Source organism: Zingiber officinale, chromosome 11B (genome assembly GCF_018446385.1).
Source record: "Zingiber officinale cultivar Zhangliang chromosome 11B, Zo_v1.1, whole genome shotgun sequence".
Classification (NCBI taxonomy): Eukaryota; Viridiplantae; Streptophyta; class Magnoliopsida; order Zingiberales; family Zingiberaceae; genus Zingiber; species Zingiber officinale.
In genome coordinates this window covers 83521098-83540031 of record NC_056007.1, presented here as the reverse complement: position 1 = coordinate 83540031, position 18934 = coordinate 83521098, and the positions used below count along the sequence as shown (strand labels likewise).

At 38.5% G+C, this 18934-nt stretch overlaps 3 protein-coding genes across 13 annotated transcripts; all 3 read right to left on the bottom strand.

The window, feature by feature from the left end:
- Window positions 1–29: 29 nt before the first annotated feature.
- LOC122035378 (homeobox-leucine zipper protein HOX16-like) lies at window positions 30–3084 on the bottom strand. Its single transcript, XM_042594786.1, has 4 exons — window positions 2473–3084; window positions 2255–2376; window positions 1596–1835; window positions 30–630 (listed from the first exon to the last, which is right to left on the bottom strand). The coding sequence occupies exons 1-4, from the start codon at window positions 2582–2584 to the stop codon at window positions 223–225; spliced, it is 882 nt and encodes a 293-aa protein (XP_042450720.1). The 5' UTR covers window positions 2585–3084; the 3' UTR covers window positions 30–222.
- A 2348-nt stretch (window positions 3085–5432) lies between these two features.
- LOC122034357 (RNA-binding protein 25-like) lies at window positions 5433–13731 on the bottom strand. 11 transcript variants are annotated; one of them, XM_042593573.1, is made up of 10 exons: window positions 13157–13689; window positions 12423–12744; window positions 12189–12267; window positions 12087–12123; window positions 11669–11922; window positions 11391–11543; window positions 7580–7985; window positions 6802–7494; window positions 6115–6713; window positions 5433–5871 (listed from the first exon to the last, which is right to left on the bottom strand). In XM_042593573.1, the coding sequence occupies exons 3-10, from the start codon at window positions 12195–12197 to the stop codon at window positions 5620–5622; spliced, it is 2403 nt and encodes an 800-aa protein (XP_042449507.1). In that variant the 5' UTR covers window positions 12198–12267; window positions 12423–12744; window positions 13157–13689; the 3' UTR covers window positions 5433–5619. The 11 variants fall into 11 exon arrangements, with proteins under 11 accessions (XP_042449507.1, XP_042449506.1, XP_042449510.1 ...); XM_042593572.1 differs by having other exon boundaries at window positions 12087–12267; window positions 12423–12468; window positions 12667–12744; window positions 13157–13296; XM_042593576.1 differs by lacking the exon at window positions 13157–13689 and having other exon boundaries at window positions 12423–12468; window positions 12667–13142.
- Window positions 13732–17316: 3585 nt separating this feature from the next.
- Window positions 17317–18459, bottom strand: LOC122034105 (probable 2-oxoglutarate-dependent dioxygenase AOP1). Its single transcript, XM_042593233.1, has 3 exons — window positions 18077–18459; window positions 17676–17997; window positions 17317–17592 (listed from the first exon to the last, which is right to left on the bottom strand). The coding sequence occupies exons 1-3, from the start codon at window positions 18457–18459 to the stop codon at window positions 17317–17319; spliced, it is 981 nt and encodes a 326-aa protein (XP_042449167.1).
- Window positions 18460–18934: the final 475 nt, after the last annotated feature.

Sequence of the window (18934 nt, the reverse complement as noted above, 5' to 3'; positions counted from 1 at the left end):
AACAATTTTATTTTCCCCGACAAATACAATCAACAGAGAAAGTAAACAGTTTGATTCCCAAGCAATCCAACATACATAGGACTTACTACACACGTCCAACAACATCATCCACTCACAGACATAATGAATACTAATGATGAAGATGAAGCAACAGCAGGTGGAAACCAAGCTATATATATCATGCTTTCGACTGCTAAACGTCAACTTGATCGTTGGAGCTTCTCAAGGGAGGAGAATTCTTTCCACACAATCCAACCAATTCTCCAGCTGGGCTTCCTCCTGCTTCTGGTACTCTGTCACGGCACCGCCGGGATAGTAGTTGCAGCCCTCGTCGCTCACGTCGTCCTGATCAGAATGTAGACCTGTCTCACGCAGTCCCATGCAGTGGTAGTTCTCAGGGAGGATTAAAGGCTGCCGGCTGTCCGCCACCAAGTGATGAGCATCTACTTCATCCATCGCATTATTTCCGCCGCTGCCTGTGCTCAATAGATCGTCCACCTTCTGCTGGATGCTCAGGTTCAGGGCGATTATGTTACCACTAGATGCTGCCTGATCATCCGGAGTGAGACTAGTGACTCCAGATACTGCACCCTGTTCATTTGCTTGCAGCTTTTCTAACAATAAGTTGACCTGTAAGACGAAACTACTGGGTGGATAAAGTCAAAGGCCAGATTATCTCAATTGGTAGTTCAAGCTAAACCATCATCCTCAACTACCTGATGTTTCGTTCCTCTAGCCAACAGGATTCAATTTAATAAAGAGCTTAACTTTTTTTTTTTGCAAAGAGACCATAACTGGTGATCGCCAGACAAAAGTATAAAAAGTAAAAAAAGGCAATTATTGAACAAAAACATAGAATATTTTCTTATAATTATTTTCCATGAAACGCAAAATTGAAATGGAACAATAGAGAGCGTAAAATGCTGATGATTCTCCTATCTTCGTATTTCATCCAAGACCTATTGATTCAGATGACAATCAAACATATCAAATTGTTCCTACAAATCATTTTAACTTCAAAAATTTTATGCATTCTAGTATTACGATAGCTTTCTTAGTATGATTTTAACCCTATTGGCTTTCAGTTCTCAATTCAACTGTTGAATTAATCCAAACAAGTAAATTTCTAATTAATATGTGGTCAAAACAACCAAACAGTTGACCTAATGTATGTAAGAGGTTATTCTCAATTGAAAATACAAAACGCAGTGGCTAATTAAGTTGACAAAATAAGGGAAATTTCAGTGTCTCTATGAAAACCCCGTGTTCTTATTATGAAAGGGACTAGAGACTGTGATCATATGGACGAGGCTACAGACTCTGCATCATATAAACGTTAATTCTACGTTCTACAGGGACTAGTGACACGGTTGCACGACTAAATAGCTCCTAGATATATGATAAATAGTGAAGCTAACACAATTTAATGAATCATGCTCGGGTGAGCAGTTGACCTGGTATTTCATTTTTTTTTTAAATACGGGAAGTATTGACAATTTGACAGTTTACCAAGTTAGCAAATTGGAATAGCTTGATCAATAAAATATTTAGATACGGAAATGAAACTGATGTAGGAAGAGAGGGAGGTGGTTCACCTGTGAACGCAAGCGGTTGTTGTCCTCCAGAAGGGCATCGTGGTCAAGGAGGAGTGCGTCATAGGAAGCCTTGAGACGGTCGAAGTCACGCTCCACCTGTTGGTTCTTCCACCGGGCACGGCGGTTCTGGAACCACACAGCCACCTGCCTCGGTGGCAACCCCAATTTCTTAGCCAGCTCGCTCTTGCGTTCCGGCTCTAGCTTGTCCTCCTCCTCGAAGCTCCGCTCCAACATTTGTATCTATTTCACTCCCAAACTACATCAACTTGATTTATATATATGTTTATCAAATAAAAAATTGCAAATTCTTATGTATAATTGAAGTAAAACTACTTTATCCCCATCGTTTATCACTACTATGTACAGAAGTCAAACGCCCAAACGAACTTCCCCAATCTCATTAAAAAAAAAACATAATTTTTTCAGCAAAATTCAGATTGGTTCATGAAGTATGACTGTTATCTCAATTTAAGAATTCGTTTTGTCTCATGGGCAATGATTTCGTCTCAATTATTTTTGTTTCTTTCTTCGAACAGACGGGCTGATCAATTGTTCTAATAACCAATACGTGTATCCACCCTTTTTACGAATCCCGCTTATCGATGGAGTAATTTAGAGAAAGCAGATTTTCTTTTCTTTCTTGGGAATTTACTGTTTACCTGCTCCGAGGTGAGGCGGCGCTTCTTCTCCGGCGGAAGCACCTCATAGTACTCCTCGTAAATCTCATCCGGCGACGTGAAGAACGGGCGGCGCTTGCTTGCTCTGCCCTCCTCCGCTATCCCTACCACAGCCGACCAACAAAAAAAGAAACACTCGTCAGTTGTATCGGAACCCAAATCTAAAGCCAATTCATCAAAGGAGAGGTAGAAGTTATTACCCTCAGAGCCCGAGTTCGCGCTGCCCAAGAGTATCAAGCGGCCGCCCGGAGAAGATGAGGAAGCGGAAAAGAAAGAGGAATCGAAGATCAGACATCCGGAATCCATCCCCATCACTCGAATCTTACGATCGACGTCCAGATCTAGATCCCAGAGAAGGTATCCCTTCCCGTTCACTCGCTGCTAGCTAAAAGTATGTACTATTCTCCCTCGTTTCTTGATCCGGCGATCGATCGAAGGGGTTAGGTTTATCAGTCTATAAGAAGAATAAAGCGACGACGGAGACGGTCTTGTGGCGGAAGAAACTGGTACTCCACAGAAGACGACTCGAAGATTTCATCGGGGTGAGAGAAAATCCCATCATGCAGCTACGATTTGAAACAGACTAGGGCAAGGAGAGGAAGAACGAGAAGAAAAAGATTCTCCGCCACCACTTCCTTCCGGCGGAGGCTCGCCGGAGAACGCCTCAGATCGGGGAGAAGAAAGAGAATCGGACGCAGATGCTCGGAGGAGTGAGGAAATCCGCCGGCCGGGCCGGAGATTCCAATGAAATGGGTATTTCAGTAAAGCCACACCTTCATCTCGTAAAGTTGGGGGCATCGAAGGCCCAAGGGGTCGGATTTTATAAAGAAAGTCGCAGTGCTCTGACGGGATTGCCCCTTGGCTTGTTTCGGGTGAGAGAGAGAGACAGTACGGCGTTATCCGGACTACGGAGGTTAAAGCCTGATAAAGGCCAGATGTCATCACGCCGCCGATAGTTGGTAATCCCATAACGGTGGATGACGGTGCCGTTGGAAAGAGGTTGATAATGACATTAACAAAAAATTAAAATCATTTAATAAAAACTACTAAATATTAAAGGCCATTTTAAAAATAATCCAATCAATTAATTAAGTGAAAATTAAAATGAGGGTGTTTATCAAAATATCTTATTAAATATTAAAAAGCATTTAAGAAATAAAGGACTTTATTTATTAAATAAAGTTAATTTATAATTCCACTTGCCATGTGGCAAGACGTGGACAACTTTTGGGCATCACATCCTTGATAATTGACCATGGCTTATTAATTTAAATTATCACATATTTTTGCTTCTTAGATGAGTAGTTGTAGTATAATGTAAATAAATGATTTATCACTATTTGAAAAATATAAAATAAGATTGATTTTTTTTTCTCTTTAAATTCTGATATAAATATAACCGTTTAAAATGAAAATATTATTATTCCATGAAGTTATGGGTATTTTAGATATATAAAAAGAGATGTGTGATCTAGCTCTTTGAGTAAACTTTAGCCTTGGATCTAGGCACAATACTATTGAATAAAGATAGAGAAAAGAAAATTAAGAAAGTTACAGATGTGAATAGACCGATACAAAAATAAAAACAATTATATAATTAGTTGTAAGTTGAACTATGATTAAATAAGACAGTATAGCCAATATCTTACAGTTGTTGACATCCTCTGCCCCTTCTCCTCCAACTAAAGTTGCTTAGATGTTTGCATCAAACACAATGATGAAATAACCAAAATGTCTAAATGTTTTTAGATATTTGGAATCTGATCGAATCGATTCATATCTAGTCCAAGGTTATATAAACAAACTTTCTGATATGATGCTATATATAGTTCCAGGAGAGGATTGTGAAATTCCTCCTGTTTACTACTGCTGCTGCTGAGCGCATTCATGGAGAGATCATGAATGAGCTAGGAAGGATCCGTGCTTCCTGTCGTCCAATTTGGAGAAGGTAGTAGCTAGATTGCTAGAGCATTTGACTTTTAGATGCCCGTATCACGTTTTTGGGTTGTTTTTGTCCTTTTGTAAGGAAAAATAAAAAAGTCAGATGGTTTCTGAGTTGGATTAAACCAAATGAAAGAAAAGTCTACTGGTTCGCCATTGGCCATGAAGGTCTTAATCCGTGCCTCCAACTTTCTGCAGCATTCAATATAGGTGGTTTACCTTTACCATGAGGGGATCTTTAAGGGTGGAGAGAAGAGATACGATTTCGAGGATTTCTTCCTCGTTTATTCCAGGACAAAGAGTTTACATGATTAAGTTGCAACAATAGAAGTTGCTTTGTTGATATATAGCGACTTGTAATAACAAGACAGCAAGTGCAATTCTAGCGATTAATTTCTTATTCATTTTGCTGTCGAGTGCCCACGAAGTGATTGATGATGACGACGTTTTTGAATAGTTGGATTCAGGTGGATTACCTTCAAGAAGTGGACGGCGAATATATCTAATCGGAGAAGATTGCTCAGCATTTAAAATGATTTTTTTTACTAGTTAGGCATCCGACTTTTATTAATGTGACTCATCCAGACAGCCAACTTACATTAGATCACATCGTTGGAGGACTGCACCATAGCCCCAAGGGCTTAACATTTAATATGTTAGACTTAGAATACCAGTGATTAACTTTGTATTCGTAAGTTGGGGAGTTTGTTATTTTACATTTTGTTCCAATTTCATAACAAACTAACACTTTATTTTTTGTAACTGAATCAATCGAGATTTCATTTGATCATAGAATCAAATTCAACCATGAAGAGCATTATTACCGCCTATGCATTCTTAGGGTGCATATTGTGGTTTGTCTTCTTCAATGAAATATGCTTCGCAATACAGAATTGAACCTTAAAAACAAACAGAAGACAGATCTGTTAACCAAAAAATAGATAGAAATACCAAACTCAATGAAGAAACAGTTCTGATCATAATCGTAGTCTAGAACTGAAAGAAACACAAATAACGTATAAGGCCTTACTATTCAGAAAAAAGGGCACACCAACGGCATACAAAAGCTAAGTTGGTTATTTAAAAGACACGCTAATACATGATGGATAGTTTGGCTGATTTTATTGTAACATAACATAACTGTATAATGAAGTACAAGACAATCAAAACATATTATATCTCACTTGCCACAACTATAGCTAAAAATTAACAATAAATAGAAAGAAAAAAAAAGGAAACCTCATTTTAAATCAACCCATAATCATCATGCTTGACTGGCTACAATTAATTCATACCAAATAACAAGGTCTCTCAAAATATTGTCCTAATACAGTCACTGACCTTTGGCACAAAAGGAAATTTGAAGGATGATATGACGAGAGAAATTCTTTTTAAAAAAATGGAGCCTAGGACTTTGATTTCATTGATAAGCCTGTTTCAACTTTCTTAATTTCAAAAATCAGCATCCTCCACGTTTTGAGGACAAACATTTCTGCCTCATCATCTAATATAGACTGAAGCATTTCTAGCATTGTGGATGCTTGCACGTGATCTTTAATACAGGAAACAATGTAGTCCACCAAAGTGGCCTCCTCTTCTCCAAGGAACTCAGTTATCTTCTTTGAGATCCAAGGTCTCATCCTCTCATGCAAGTGATGCTGCAAAGGGCAAGGTATACATTTATCAATAGCAGAGAGCATAGTAGAAGAAAAAAGGGTAACTTTATGCCAGCAAAAATGTAACCCTTTTTATGAATCTTCAGGGAACTATATCTCATTTAGCAGAATAGCATTGAAACAAATTCAACAGCTTAGTACACTACCCTATGGCATTCAATACTAAAAAAAACATTTGAATCCATAACACTATCATATATTAAAATTCATAAAAGAAAGCATTACCTTGTCATAAACATCCCAATTAATTTCATAGACAAACAGTTCTTCTTTGGTTTTTGGAATCATATCAATCAACTGCTTGGCATCCAATAATTTCTTATTTCCAGTTTTTGGTTTATCTTCTCTGCCTTTTTCCCGATCAATATTCCTATCATGCATCTTCTCCCTACTTTCATCTTTCGAACGGCTACTCTCATCATCATTCCAATCTCGATCTCTCAAATTCTGTTTGCCACTAGAACGTCTGCTCCTTTCCCTATCTATATCAGCCTTCACATCTTTTGGGTTGGCACCAGATATGCGCTTGGCAAATTCAGCAGCAGCTGCCAAATTTGATTGTGATCCAGATGCATTTGCCTGGACAGCCTGTAATTCTTCAGTTGAATAATCAATTGGCACAAGAGGTCTCATTTTTTTCTCATCCAAATCCTCATCATCCTCTTCATGGAAAACTGAAGGGACAGTAGTACGTTTTCCTGAGCCAATTAACCCAAATCCAAGCTTCCGAGCTGGAGCATTATTGTTCTGCTTTTTGTCTGAAACTGCAATTGGTGCCATCATATTCAGATCATCGCCACTGCTGTTTCCAGAAATGCCATCAACTGTGGTAGTAAAAATAAAACATTTGTTATAAATAGCATGCTTATGCTTAAAATGAATCCATAGTAAACAAAGGAAGTAAAAGTTTACCATCATTAAGACCATTTCTAGAAACATCATTAGCATGACTGGACTCAATATGCTTTCGTTCAAAATTCTCATCTTGCATAGCAGTTTCATCCTCCGGAGTAACCTGATCAAGTGACTTTGACTCGAGTTTTAGTTGCTTTGTCACAAGTTTAGGTTGTTCCTCTGTTGCACTCCTCTCGGCTTCAGCAATTTCTTCCTTTTCTTTCAATCTGTCTTCAAAATCCTCTTCCTTTTCATGCTGCCTTTTTCTTCTCTTTTCCTCAAGTAAACTAGTTCTACGCCTTCTTTTTCTCGAGTCATCACCATCATCACCACTACTTTCATCTTCCTGCCGCACTATCTCTTTCCACCGTTCCCGCTCTCTTTCTTTCTCCCGTTCCTTTTCATATTGTCGCTGGTATTCTTTCTCTCGTTCTCTAGCTTCCCATTCTTTAAGCCGGTCCTTGTACAACCGCTCTACTTCCCTTAATTCCCTTTCCCTTTCCCTTTCCCTCCTAACTTTCTCTCTTTCTCGTTCCCGTTCAACTCTCTCAAGCTCCCTTTCTTTTTCCCGTTTCAGGTCACGTTCCCTATCTCGTTCTCGGCTCCTACTATCATGCCGCTTTGATCTATCAGGAGTCTCAGGCTTGTCACTTTCAGTTGCTGGTTTGTTTTCACTCATATTGTCATCGTCGTTTTTTTCTTCAGCAGCATCTGCATGAAAGTTCTTCAGTCAACATTAGCCGGAACAATAAGATAGAAAGCATCAAAAGTTATGTAGTTTGGGAACTTATCATACCACCTTTCATTATATCGATATCAGAATCCCCATCCTTCGATTTGGAAGGTGTGTCAGAAGTAGATTTAACAGATCCATCAACCAGCATAGGTGGAGGCAACGGTTTGTTCTTTAATCTCTCTTCTAACATTCCTGTAAGCTTTTCTAGAGCAACTGCATCAAACTCACGATCTTCATCTGTGACTAGACCAAAACTCTTGTTTCCCACTTGGTTTTCTTTATCTTCAGAATCTTTTTTGGTTCCTTCTTCCATTGGATTTGCAGACTGTCCTTGCTTTTCAGTACTTTCTTTACTATCCCTTTCATTTGCAGGATCTCCAGTTTCTGCTACTTCCTGCTTCTCTGTTTCAGCTTTCTTTTCAACATAACGCTCAAGATATTCCCTAGTACCTTGGTTAATGTTCAACTGAACAGGTATGAGAAAGCATTAAATGAAACCACGAATTGCACTATTTGAGCAGGGAAAAAAATATACAGAGACTGAGAAGCACAAACACAAATGCTTCATTCAATATTGATTAGAATTTGAGAGCATCTAAATAAGAAAAAGATACCCTGGTCGTTTTAAATTCCTAAAGTCAGCTTAAAGAATTAGAAATTAGAAATTAGAAATTTCATACTCAAAGATCAATAAATTTAAAACATAATTTCAAAATGTATCATGTATCTAGAACATTTAAGAGAGAAAAAAAAACAGAAAACAATATTCCGGTTCAGAGATTAATATGAAACCGTGACATTGTTCATGCCAGTTTGCTTCTCTGTAGTTGTTTAGTTGGAAGGGCTTAGAGGGAAAGTATTAAGTATAGAATGCAGAAGAATATAAGATTTGTAGAAAAAGCATCTTCCTCCTAGTTGGAAGGAAAATATGTCCACCAAACTGACTTCCCTTTGATCCATAAGATCAAGCAACTGTGGTCAATAGCAACTCCTTAAGAAACAGATCATAGGTTATAGAAATGCAAAGTATCAGATAAGCAACATTTTCTTAATTTCAGAACTGAACTCCCAGAAATCTATGCCTAAAAGCAACTGAAATCTATGCCTAAAAGCAACTGATAATCAATGAAATCAAAACAAAAGGAAAGTACCACAGGTGTACAACTCTTTCAAGTTCAACAATCATTATTTTTCTTGGAAATTCACATAGCAAAAGCATCGTTTAAAATCGCATTATGTTTCATTCGAGCGAAAGATTTCGTTCCGCCGGCAGACAAGCACCAGCACAGGCACACTGTTAGAGTCCCAAAACCAGAATCTTAGCTGGCACAGGCACTGGCACTGGCACATTGCCCCCCTTTGTTTGTTTGTTTACTCTTCTTAGCTGCCTCCAACTTACCTTGTAGGGTGACTAAAAGATCTTCATGATGGAACATGGTCATCTCATTCCAATACATTACAACGTTCCCCTATGTTTTCAACCAAGAAACTCCCAAGACTATATCTACACCTCCCAATTCTAATACATATGCCTCTGTTTTCAACTCAAAGTTCCCAAGCGAATGTATAACTCAGGACACTTCCCTTTAGTAAACACTTTATGCGCATCACCAAGTTTAATTCCCAATTTCCACATCTCTTGCACCTTCAATATGAGAGCTAAAGTTAGTTGAGAAATAAAATTATGGCCGGCTCCACTATCTATAAGCACCACAATATCAATCCCTATTAATTTGCCTTCTAACTTCATGGTTCTATTGTCATTTGTACTCTCTGAATTCGTACCCAATAATCCCATAAATTTACACTCCAACTCTTCATCTTCTAAATTCTCTACCTCAAGACCCACTATCTCACCACCATATGAATTTAGATAGTGTTTGGATTATGGGTTTAGGAATGACAATTTGGGAATGATTTATAGATTTATGAGAATCAACCAAACCCATATAACTAGATGAGTTTCATTTCCATTTCCATTCCCATTCCACCTTATTATTAAACTCATAGTCATTCCCGTCATTTAACCAAATGTCGCCTGAATCTTTCATTTTCTTCTAACACAAATAACTTCAATTGTTTCTCAGCACATTGGTGAAGTGAGTGGAATTTTTCATCACATTTGAAGCATAATCCCTTTGCCCTTCGTTCCATTAATTCTGGGTAAGAAATAGTATGAAACCCTCTCTTATCTCCTTCTCCTTTTCGTGCTGTAGAGGCTAGGAATAAAGAAGGATTTCTATTTGATGCAGAACCTGCGTTACTAGCTTCCTTAGAGTCATGAATCTTATTGAAACCCCATCCTGATGTTGTTATGCCCATTTGAAAAGACTAACCCAATTTCTTTTGAATTGAATTAGGCCCTACATATGGTCAAAAACTGCCCAGCCCTCGTCAAAATTGCTCCATAACTTCTCCTTCCCTATAGTTTTTTGTGAAATCTCCCCTTCCTCTAACAATTCCTCTTCAACATCCTTTGCCATGCACATTAATTGCCCTCTAGACAATGGATTTAGCGTTTGAACTCTTCTTCGGATATGAGGTTGTAATTCACTTATGAAATAGCCAATATACTACTCTTATCAAGACATGGAACTTGTGAAGAAACCAACTCAACGGGGTTCAATAAATTCTTCCACATTCCCAATTTGTTTTAATGTTGCCAATTCTTCAAAAGGATTTTCATGTCTGCACCTTCCATAACGAGCAATGAGAACGCATTTAAGTTTTTCCTAAGTTAGATTAACTTCGATCTCCTTAAGATTAAACCAACGAATGGTGGGGCCTTCCATACTTAGATGTGTCAATTTGACCTTAACTTCATCATAAGTATTCTAGACTTTAAAATAAATTTCAGCCCTAATAATCCACGCCACTGGATTCCAACCATCAAACATTAGTAATTCTACTTTATTAGCAGACATCATGTATTCCTCCAATTGATCACTTTAATGTTCTCGAGGCTCAGATTGAGATGATCGATCAGCAGAAATGGATGCTCCCTTCAATGGTGTTGCTTCAACCCTTGTTCCTAATTGCTTGCTAATCTCTAGTAAAAGAGAACCATGTTGTTATACTTCAAACATCAATACTTGCATAATACCTCTGATTTCTTCCATACTTCCTTCTTGCGTCGCCATCCTCTCTTCCAAAACATTGACCTCATTTGAAATTTTGGCATTACTTCTAAGCATACAACCCCTCTTACATCCAGTAGGTTAGACCAATGTTAGAGTCTCAAAACCAGAATAAAGGAACACATAGAATTATTAGGGTTAACACAAACAGTACAACAAGAACACTCAAATCTGATAGAGAAACTCTTCCACCGGCCAAAGACAATAATAATTCTTAGATCCCTTCCCCACTAACTTCCCACCAACTTATAGAGATATAACTAAAAATGAATTGAGAAGCCTGGATTTGATCCAAGTGCCTCAACGCTATTTAAAAAAATTTTTGCCCAAGGCGCCTCCAATGCATTGGAGGCACCTGGGGCGCCCACGAATCTGTAGGAAACGGTCTGCAACATATCAATTCTATATATATTTTTTGATTATATTTTTTATTTTTAATTAATATATTTTATATTTAAAAAATATCAAACTATATCGGCATAGCACAATACGTTACCGAAACTGTATCGTTTCAGTCCGGGACTGAAACCTTGGCATGGGTCGAGATTTTAAACCATGAGCAAAAGTGATGGGGAAATAAGAATAATAGTTGCAACACAAGTTAAATCCTAATAAATGTATTAAATATTTTGGGGAGTAAATATACATATAACATAATTTGAATGAGGCTAAAAGAACTTGGGACATTCCAACGTACTTATGACAAAAGAAAACTTATATCCAGCAGATCGTACCATCAATTCTTGCCCATCTATATTCAACTTGCTCAGTAAGCGTAAAGAACGAAGAACTCCTTCTGCAGATTCAAATTCACAAAATCCAAAGGCCTTAAGTGTACCATCAGAAGGATCTTGTGCCCTTTTCCAACTCTTTACAGGTCCACAAAGCTTGAAAAAAAAAAGACAGCAAATTTTTAAAAGAGGCATAACAAACTGACTTTCAAAATTCAAATATAAATAAATACTCCTGTAGTCTATAAGTTGAAAAAAAAATATATGTTCAGTAAACTTACTGTGAGAATTGAAAGGAGAAATTCATTTTCTACTGTGGTTGCAATCTTGCCAACATAAACAGTAGTTTGTGGCTTCTCCATTGGTGTAGAAACTGGAACAATAGGCCTGACAATTGGAGTGGCTACCGGTGGCAGCCCCCAGATCCCTGGAATTGGAGGCCTAGGCATCGGTGGAATCACACCAGTCGGGGGAAATGGACGTGGAGGAAATATAGGGCGAATCATCGGGTAAGGAGCTGGATAGCGGGGCATTCCTGTAGAATAACAAACAATATCTATGCCAACATGTCAAATAGTACCCTTAACTTGTGAACAAAGTTAATCAAAACTCATAGCATGCTATCTTATAATCCAAGTAAAATTATCAATAGCAATTAAAGTTTTTTTCCACACAATGAAAACATAAAAGGGATCTCACCACAAAGATAGCAAATACCAGCAGCTGTGTGGAAAACCTGGGGGAACATTCGAATAAAACAGAAATTGTTTCATGAAAACTGAGATGTGAAATTGAGGTTACCTTATCCATATCCTCCCATATAAACTTCAGAAGTTACACCATGAATTAAATTGGCTGAGCTCAGGATCAAGTCAATGTGCTATTCAATTTGAAAGCACTAAAATTTATCACTACAACTTATCCTACTTAAGAACAATGAAAACTGGATTGTTTGAGAAAAAAGAATAGCACTTGAGCACCCAAAAAATCTCAAGAATGGCAACAACACTAAAAACATGAAGAAGATCATAGTACCTTAGTAAAAATGATGCAACCAGCACCCAGATGATAACATGATCCACTGATGTCAGATTTAGAAATCCATGACAAGCGCAAGGGAGATTCATCCAACAAAGTGATTGTATGTAACATAAAAAAAGCACAATCACTGACCAAAATTTGTTGTTTCTGTATCTGACCTAATTACCAACTTGGCAGCAATACTTAATACACAAACTGGTGGTATGAATCCAACATAATTAGACAAATTTAAGCATACCAACGTAACTGGAAGTCATCTTCTAAGAACTGGAAGAGGAAGCCTGACGATCATTTCACCTTTAATCATTGGATTGGGCTGTAGGAGAAAATATCAGATCATTGCTATTAAATGAATCCATTTCTAACCTACCTATAGGTTCTCTTCTTTTCCATCTCCAATATACTTGTCTAAATTAATGACCTTACTACACGCAATAATCAATTAACATTAGCATATCACCTAACAATTTATATCATTCACACAACAGAAAATGATATTGGAGATCAAGCGAAATTTAAGGCCAGAAATCACCCCCCTCCAACAATGCGCCAGAATAATTTGAAGTGCTAAAATTTTAAGTTGTACGAAATAAGAGGAACACTACCAACGGGCAAGTATAGGCAATTCAAACGTAACATAAGCAAAGCTAGGTCATAACTGAATACAGCAATCCATCTTACAAAAATAAAAATAAAAAGATGTGCATCGAGACGATAAGAAAACCTACCCGGAGGAGGCATCGCCATCGGACCCTGAGGAGGTACAGACATATAACCATTTCCAACTTGAGCATACGGCATCGGGGCTGAAGGCTGACCAGGAGCAACTTGGTAGGGAATACCAGGCCGCAGAGGCAGAACCGCACCCGGAGGCGCTCCAGGAGGCATGGCCGAGGCAGAGGTGGAGACGCCAGGCGGATGGATGCTGGGGGGCTGTCCCATCGACGCGAGGAAAGCAGGGTTCTGCGCCATGGGGCTATTAGCCCCAGAATACTGAGGAACAGGAGGAGCCCCAAGGGGCCGGAAGGAAGGCACGAAGGATGGGACAGCCGGAGGAGGCGGAGCTAACGGCGCCTGATTAGGGATTGAGTTCGGAGTGTTGGAGGCGTCAGCAGGAGCAGGAATCGAAGCGGCTGGGGGAAGAGAGACAGGAGCCGAATCGAACGAGGCAGAGGACTGTTGGTTGCCGGCGTCGGAGTTTGAGTCTAGGGTTTGGGAAGAAGAAGGGGAGACCACCGCCATGAGGATCAGTGTCGAGAAGCCAGTAGAACGCGAGCGATTTGGGGGAGGAGGGACGTAGGATACTTAACCCGAGCCCTGAATATTTTTGAACCGGGAATAGGAGACGGTTCAGTGAAGCTATTTTTAATCAGTGATGTTACATATTTCAACGTCCAAAATTGTCATATTCCATCCTCCCTAATCGTCCACCGGATTTTGAATCTTCAACGCCAGTAGGGACTTTGATCTTCACTTCAATGACCTCATAAATAAAATCTTAGACTGTACAATTTTTTAAAATCATGATGTCCAACTCTTACCATCCCATCTTACTAATTTCAAAGATGATCAATCTAAAGTTTTTCATTATCATGGATATAAATCGGGAAATATAGATAGATGTTAACGGATGGCACATGTTACAAATTTTTCAAAGTCCCTACCTATAATATTTTGAATGAGATTTGAATATTTCCGGGGACATAATATCGTGATAGGACATTCAGATTGTCATTCAGATATCCGAGATTCAAACCTTAACTATAATTTATTTGTATGAATTTTTTGACGCAATCAAAGGATACTGGACTTCTGAATTGACCACCGTGTACGTTTCCTAATTTATTCTGATGATCAGTAAAAAAATTCTATAGACCGAACTGATCACTTTAAAAATAATCAAATTTTTTTTAATGAGATTTGAATTGCCACCTTGAACGAACCAAAGGGGAAAAAAATAAATCAGCTAATATTCAAACTCCAACAAGCTAATTAAAATTTTGTTTCTCCAAACACACATTTTGTCTTTATTTTAAAAAGCAGAAGTAAAAAAACAAAACCCATCTCAAGGTCTCTATTTTACACTAATAACCACAAAATAAAAGTGTCATGGTCATTTTAATGTGCTGGAAAATGAGGGTGGTATCATCACAAGCCACACATTTGTCTATAACAGCCACCAAGCAACGCTAAGCTCTGGCCTTCATCATCTCCTTTCTCATCTCTTCTTGCTCCTTGCTTCAGGTCTCTCTCTCTCTCTGCTTCATTTACATATTTCTGAGTATTTTTTTCTGTGCTTGATTAATTATTAAGTATTTGATTATGTTTGAATCTTAAATTTGGCACAAGGTAGAGGGAGAAGATGGTGATGATGAGCCAGCAATTCGAGAGGCTTGTGGGCAGCCTCAAATCAAAAATCAAGTCACTGAAGGGGAATAAGAAGCCAATCTACGGCAAAATGGACAAGACAGACAGCATGAGGGTGGAGATCAGAAGCAAGAGAGCTCAGAAGCTGATAGCCAAGAACCTCAAGATGGCAGATTCCATGGTGAACAACAACAACAAAACCTTCATCTTTTGACAACGTACTATTAGTATAATTATTAATCCATAGCTAGCGTCCCATGTATATTGTTATTACTTCCATCCACCACGAGGACTGATTTCATGAGAGGACCAATTGCTATGGTGGCTCTGTGTTTTTACAAGTTTTTGTTTCTGTAAAATTTCACATGAAATAGTTTTCAAAAGTGATGTTGGGTTGAGGCCGTTCTAGCTAGCATCGGTTGCGGAGTTTCTACTGTAAGATTGCCGGTCTTGGAAGCTAAATCTCTCATAGTTAAACAACTACTTCAGTAGCTGAAAGAACATGTGAAGCTATGCTGCCTTAAAGTTGCTACTAGTAATGGAGGCAGCCATGACTTAATGCCATATTACTTTAACTCAACTCATAATTATATTTTGTTGGAATCATAGTCAAACAAGAATAGGTATATCATATCTGCTTGATTATAGTTTTTGCAGCATCAAGACATGCTAATCCCTGAAAAAAATGCGAGATTTCATAAGGATAATATGTTAAGGTATAATATTGAACAAGGTAGAATTGAGTTTTCATTTTGCTATTTGTGCGTGTGTGCTTGAATGGTCCATTGAGTTTTGGTCAACTTGTCTTACTTTTTTTTTCGATGTTATAATTCAATTTGATTTCCTGGGCAATTAATTCCAGTATAGAGACTTCTGGTTGGAAACACTTAACCAACTTAGGGCTAGTTTTTCAATATCTTTGAATAATAATTACTAATTTAGAAGACTTTAGAATTTTCGTAGCTAGGAAGATAGCGTACTTAATTGGTATCGTCTAGTCAACAAAACTGTAGCGTTACATTTTTCTCTTCGTGCGGGAGTAATAAGGGGATGTCCCGTGGCTAAAGATAATTGTTCTTATATAGATGGTGACTCTGTGTCACTCGAGACTTCATGCCTCCCTGACTTCGTGTCTAAGGGCGGAGCCACGTTGTTGGCTACTCGGGCTGTAGCCCGGGGGCCAACAACAGTGGAAAGCTGATTTTCTTGAGTAAAGGAAAAAAATTAAAAAAAATAGAAGGCTGGCCCACGTGATGTTGGCGTCGACGTCCACACTAGTGGTCCACAATCCAAGTAGATCACCCGAGCTGGCTCCACCAGTGTCCATGTCACTCCCGACACTATGCCGCCTTAACTTCGAATTGTCTCCACCTTCGTACTTGTACCGTTCTCGACTCCATAGGTGAAATAGGTAGCCGTTGCTCATGGAAGATACAGACAACATAACCGTTTTATATGGAGAACGTAAAAAAACATAACTATTTACTATGAGTAGATGGTGTAACATAGACGAGAATTGAGGAACACATAGAGAATATGAAGGGGCAAACAAGTACGTGCACACGCATCCCCAATCCTAAATCATTCTTCTTCTTTCTTTGTCCTCTTTTTGAAACTTATTTAAACATCAGAGTGATTGTGTTAAGAAATCCTGACCATCATTTTAACCCTTTTCGTCTAGTCTTCTGCCATCCAAGCTCTAACAGATCTTTCTACAAAGTCTTATTGACATCCACTCACAGATGACATATGCGTTGGCGTTCATATACAGGATCATCTCTTACTAGATTCCTCCTCTGTGAGAAGAGGAACGTTCCTACCAGACCAATGCCCGTTCATTTATCTCTTTCTCTAGAATCTCAAAGAGATCTTAAGACTCGCTGAACCTTTCACTGGAATCGTGTTGACCAAGCCACAGAATTATAATTCCTCAACCAGGAGTTTTTTTCCTTCTAAATTCATTAATTGAAGTTGACTTTTTAATTTCTTTATGCTCTAATTAAGATAGACACGTCGCGGCATTGTAAATATTTTTTTTTTGGTTTTTTCCTTTAAGAAATGCACAGACAATACTGTTTCAATTAGGCGATGTGAAACTATGATAAATATGTATATCAAATGAGGAAGAAAAAAATTAAAAAAGACTTAATTAGTAACAATAAAATAAGAGAACATTTATTTAAATATAAATGATAATATAATAGAAGATAAAGTTCAATGGTGTAAAAAGATTCATACAGTTGACCCTATCTAATAGGAAAAGATTTAGTTATTGTTGTTGTAGAAGCACAGATGACGATATTATAAAACTGGTAAATTATCCTAACAACTGCAAATCATATTTCCTCGACAAAAGATAACTTGCTTTAGCCCATCAATTTCATATTTACGTAATGGCTTCTCTCCATTTTTCTCCCTCACGAGTATTTGCTCAAAGTGACTTTAATTAGGATTGAAATGAAAGAGATGGCATCCACAAGATATAAGCGTTTATTTCAAATCATTATATAGCAGATGACATTCAAGCATCATTAAGTTGCCCCTCAACTCCGGCGTAAGCTTGCAATGGATCTTCATGAAGATCTGACCCACCTTCAGCCAAGAAGCGGAAGAGTATGTAATCAGGATATTTGTAAGGCCTAAAACGTAAAGGATGCTCTTCATCCATCATCTCTCTCGGTGCCTGAAACAGGATCTCATCCTTTGGCCGACTATTGAAAATTGCACAGTATCTTTTTTGGTGGCCAGTAACTCTCACACGATGAAGAGTAGCAGGCAGCCTCCCGTTGCTCCAAGCCTATACAATTCACTTGTGTATTATAAAAAACAAGTCTGATCAGGATTGAATTGTTGTTGTTCTGTGGTATGAAATGTACATACCTGAAATGCTTCCCCAAGCATGACAGTGAAGGAGTTTGGCTGGGGCACCGGCCGAATCCATTCTCCATCCCTTGTCTGCACCTCCAGGCCATCTACTTCATACTGGCAGATTACAGTGAGAATGTTGGCATCAGCATGTGCCTTCATATTGACCTTTGATTCTTGATCGAATGGAATTCCATACTCTGTAAACCGAACGCCATGAATAAGTGATTCCACCAGAGAATCATAATGCTTTTCCATGCCCATACTTTGCAAGATCATCCTCACAACCATCCGCTCCAACTCCTGGACTTGCTTAGCAGCTGTCCAGACAGCGTTGCTACGTAAATAAACAAAACTATTAGGATTTTGGCAATTTTTACTGAAATAATAACAGTAATGGTGAGACAGGCTGGTACCTGAAGGTGGGATTCCCGTCAGGCCACATGAGGGAGGTGAACTGCTGGACGCTGTGGAGGGTGGGGGAGTCCTCGATACGCAAGCTATCGATGGGCGAATGGGGGCTCTGGCAGAAGTAACCGTGGTATGGCAATCCCACGTACTCGTTCCTAATCTTGATCTCCCTTGGAAGTTTGAACAGCTCAGGCAACACACCGCGGAAAAGTTGGTCCTTGGCGCCCTCGCTCACCGCGTCGTAGATGGCCTCAAAGCAGCCGAAGGACTCCAGGGCTGACATCACCTGCTCACGAGCAGCGTCCCAGCTCCCGCCGCCGGGGCTGCTCAGCGACAGCCCGCGGAAGTCAACACTCGGAATCCGGAGGTGGTTTCCATCAGAGGCCATTGTACTTCCTTGCATCAGGCTTCGGCGATTGTTGCCATTTTATAGTGCATTGAAAGGATGTGGGTCAGAGTAGGTACAATCTATTGACCACAGAATTCGTACCATATATGGTATATAAATATAATTATAAAATAAAAAATAAGAAAAATATATAAAATAGAGAAATTATAAAATAAGTATTTTCTAATAATAATTATTTTTTAATAATTAGGAAACAAATAAGTATTTTCTAATAATAATTATTCTTTAATAATTTTCTCTAATAATTAGTAAACAAATAAGTATTTCTTAATAATAATTTTTTTTTAATAATTAGGAAACAAATAAATATTTATTAATAATAATTATTCCTAATACGTTTGGTGTCCCAGAAATGACATCAATCTTACTGCAAGTAGCAAACAATGAGGTCGAGAAAGTGACTTGGTAAGTGCATCAACCAACTGATTCTCATTAGAAATATGAATAACTCGTA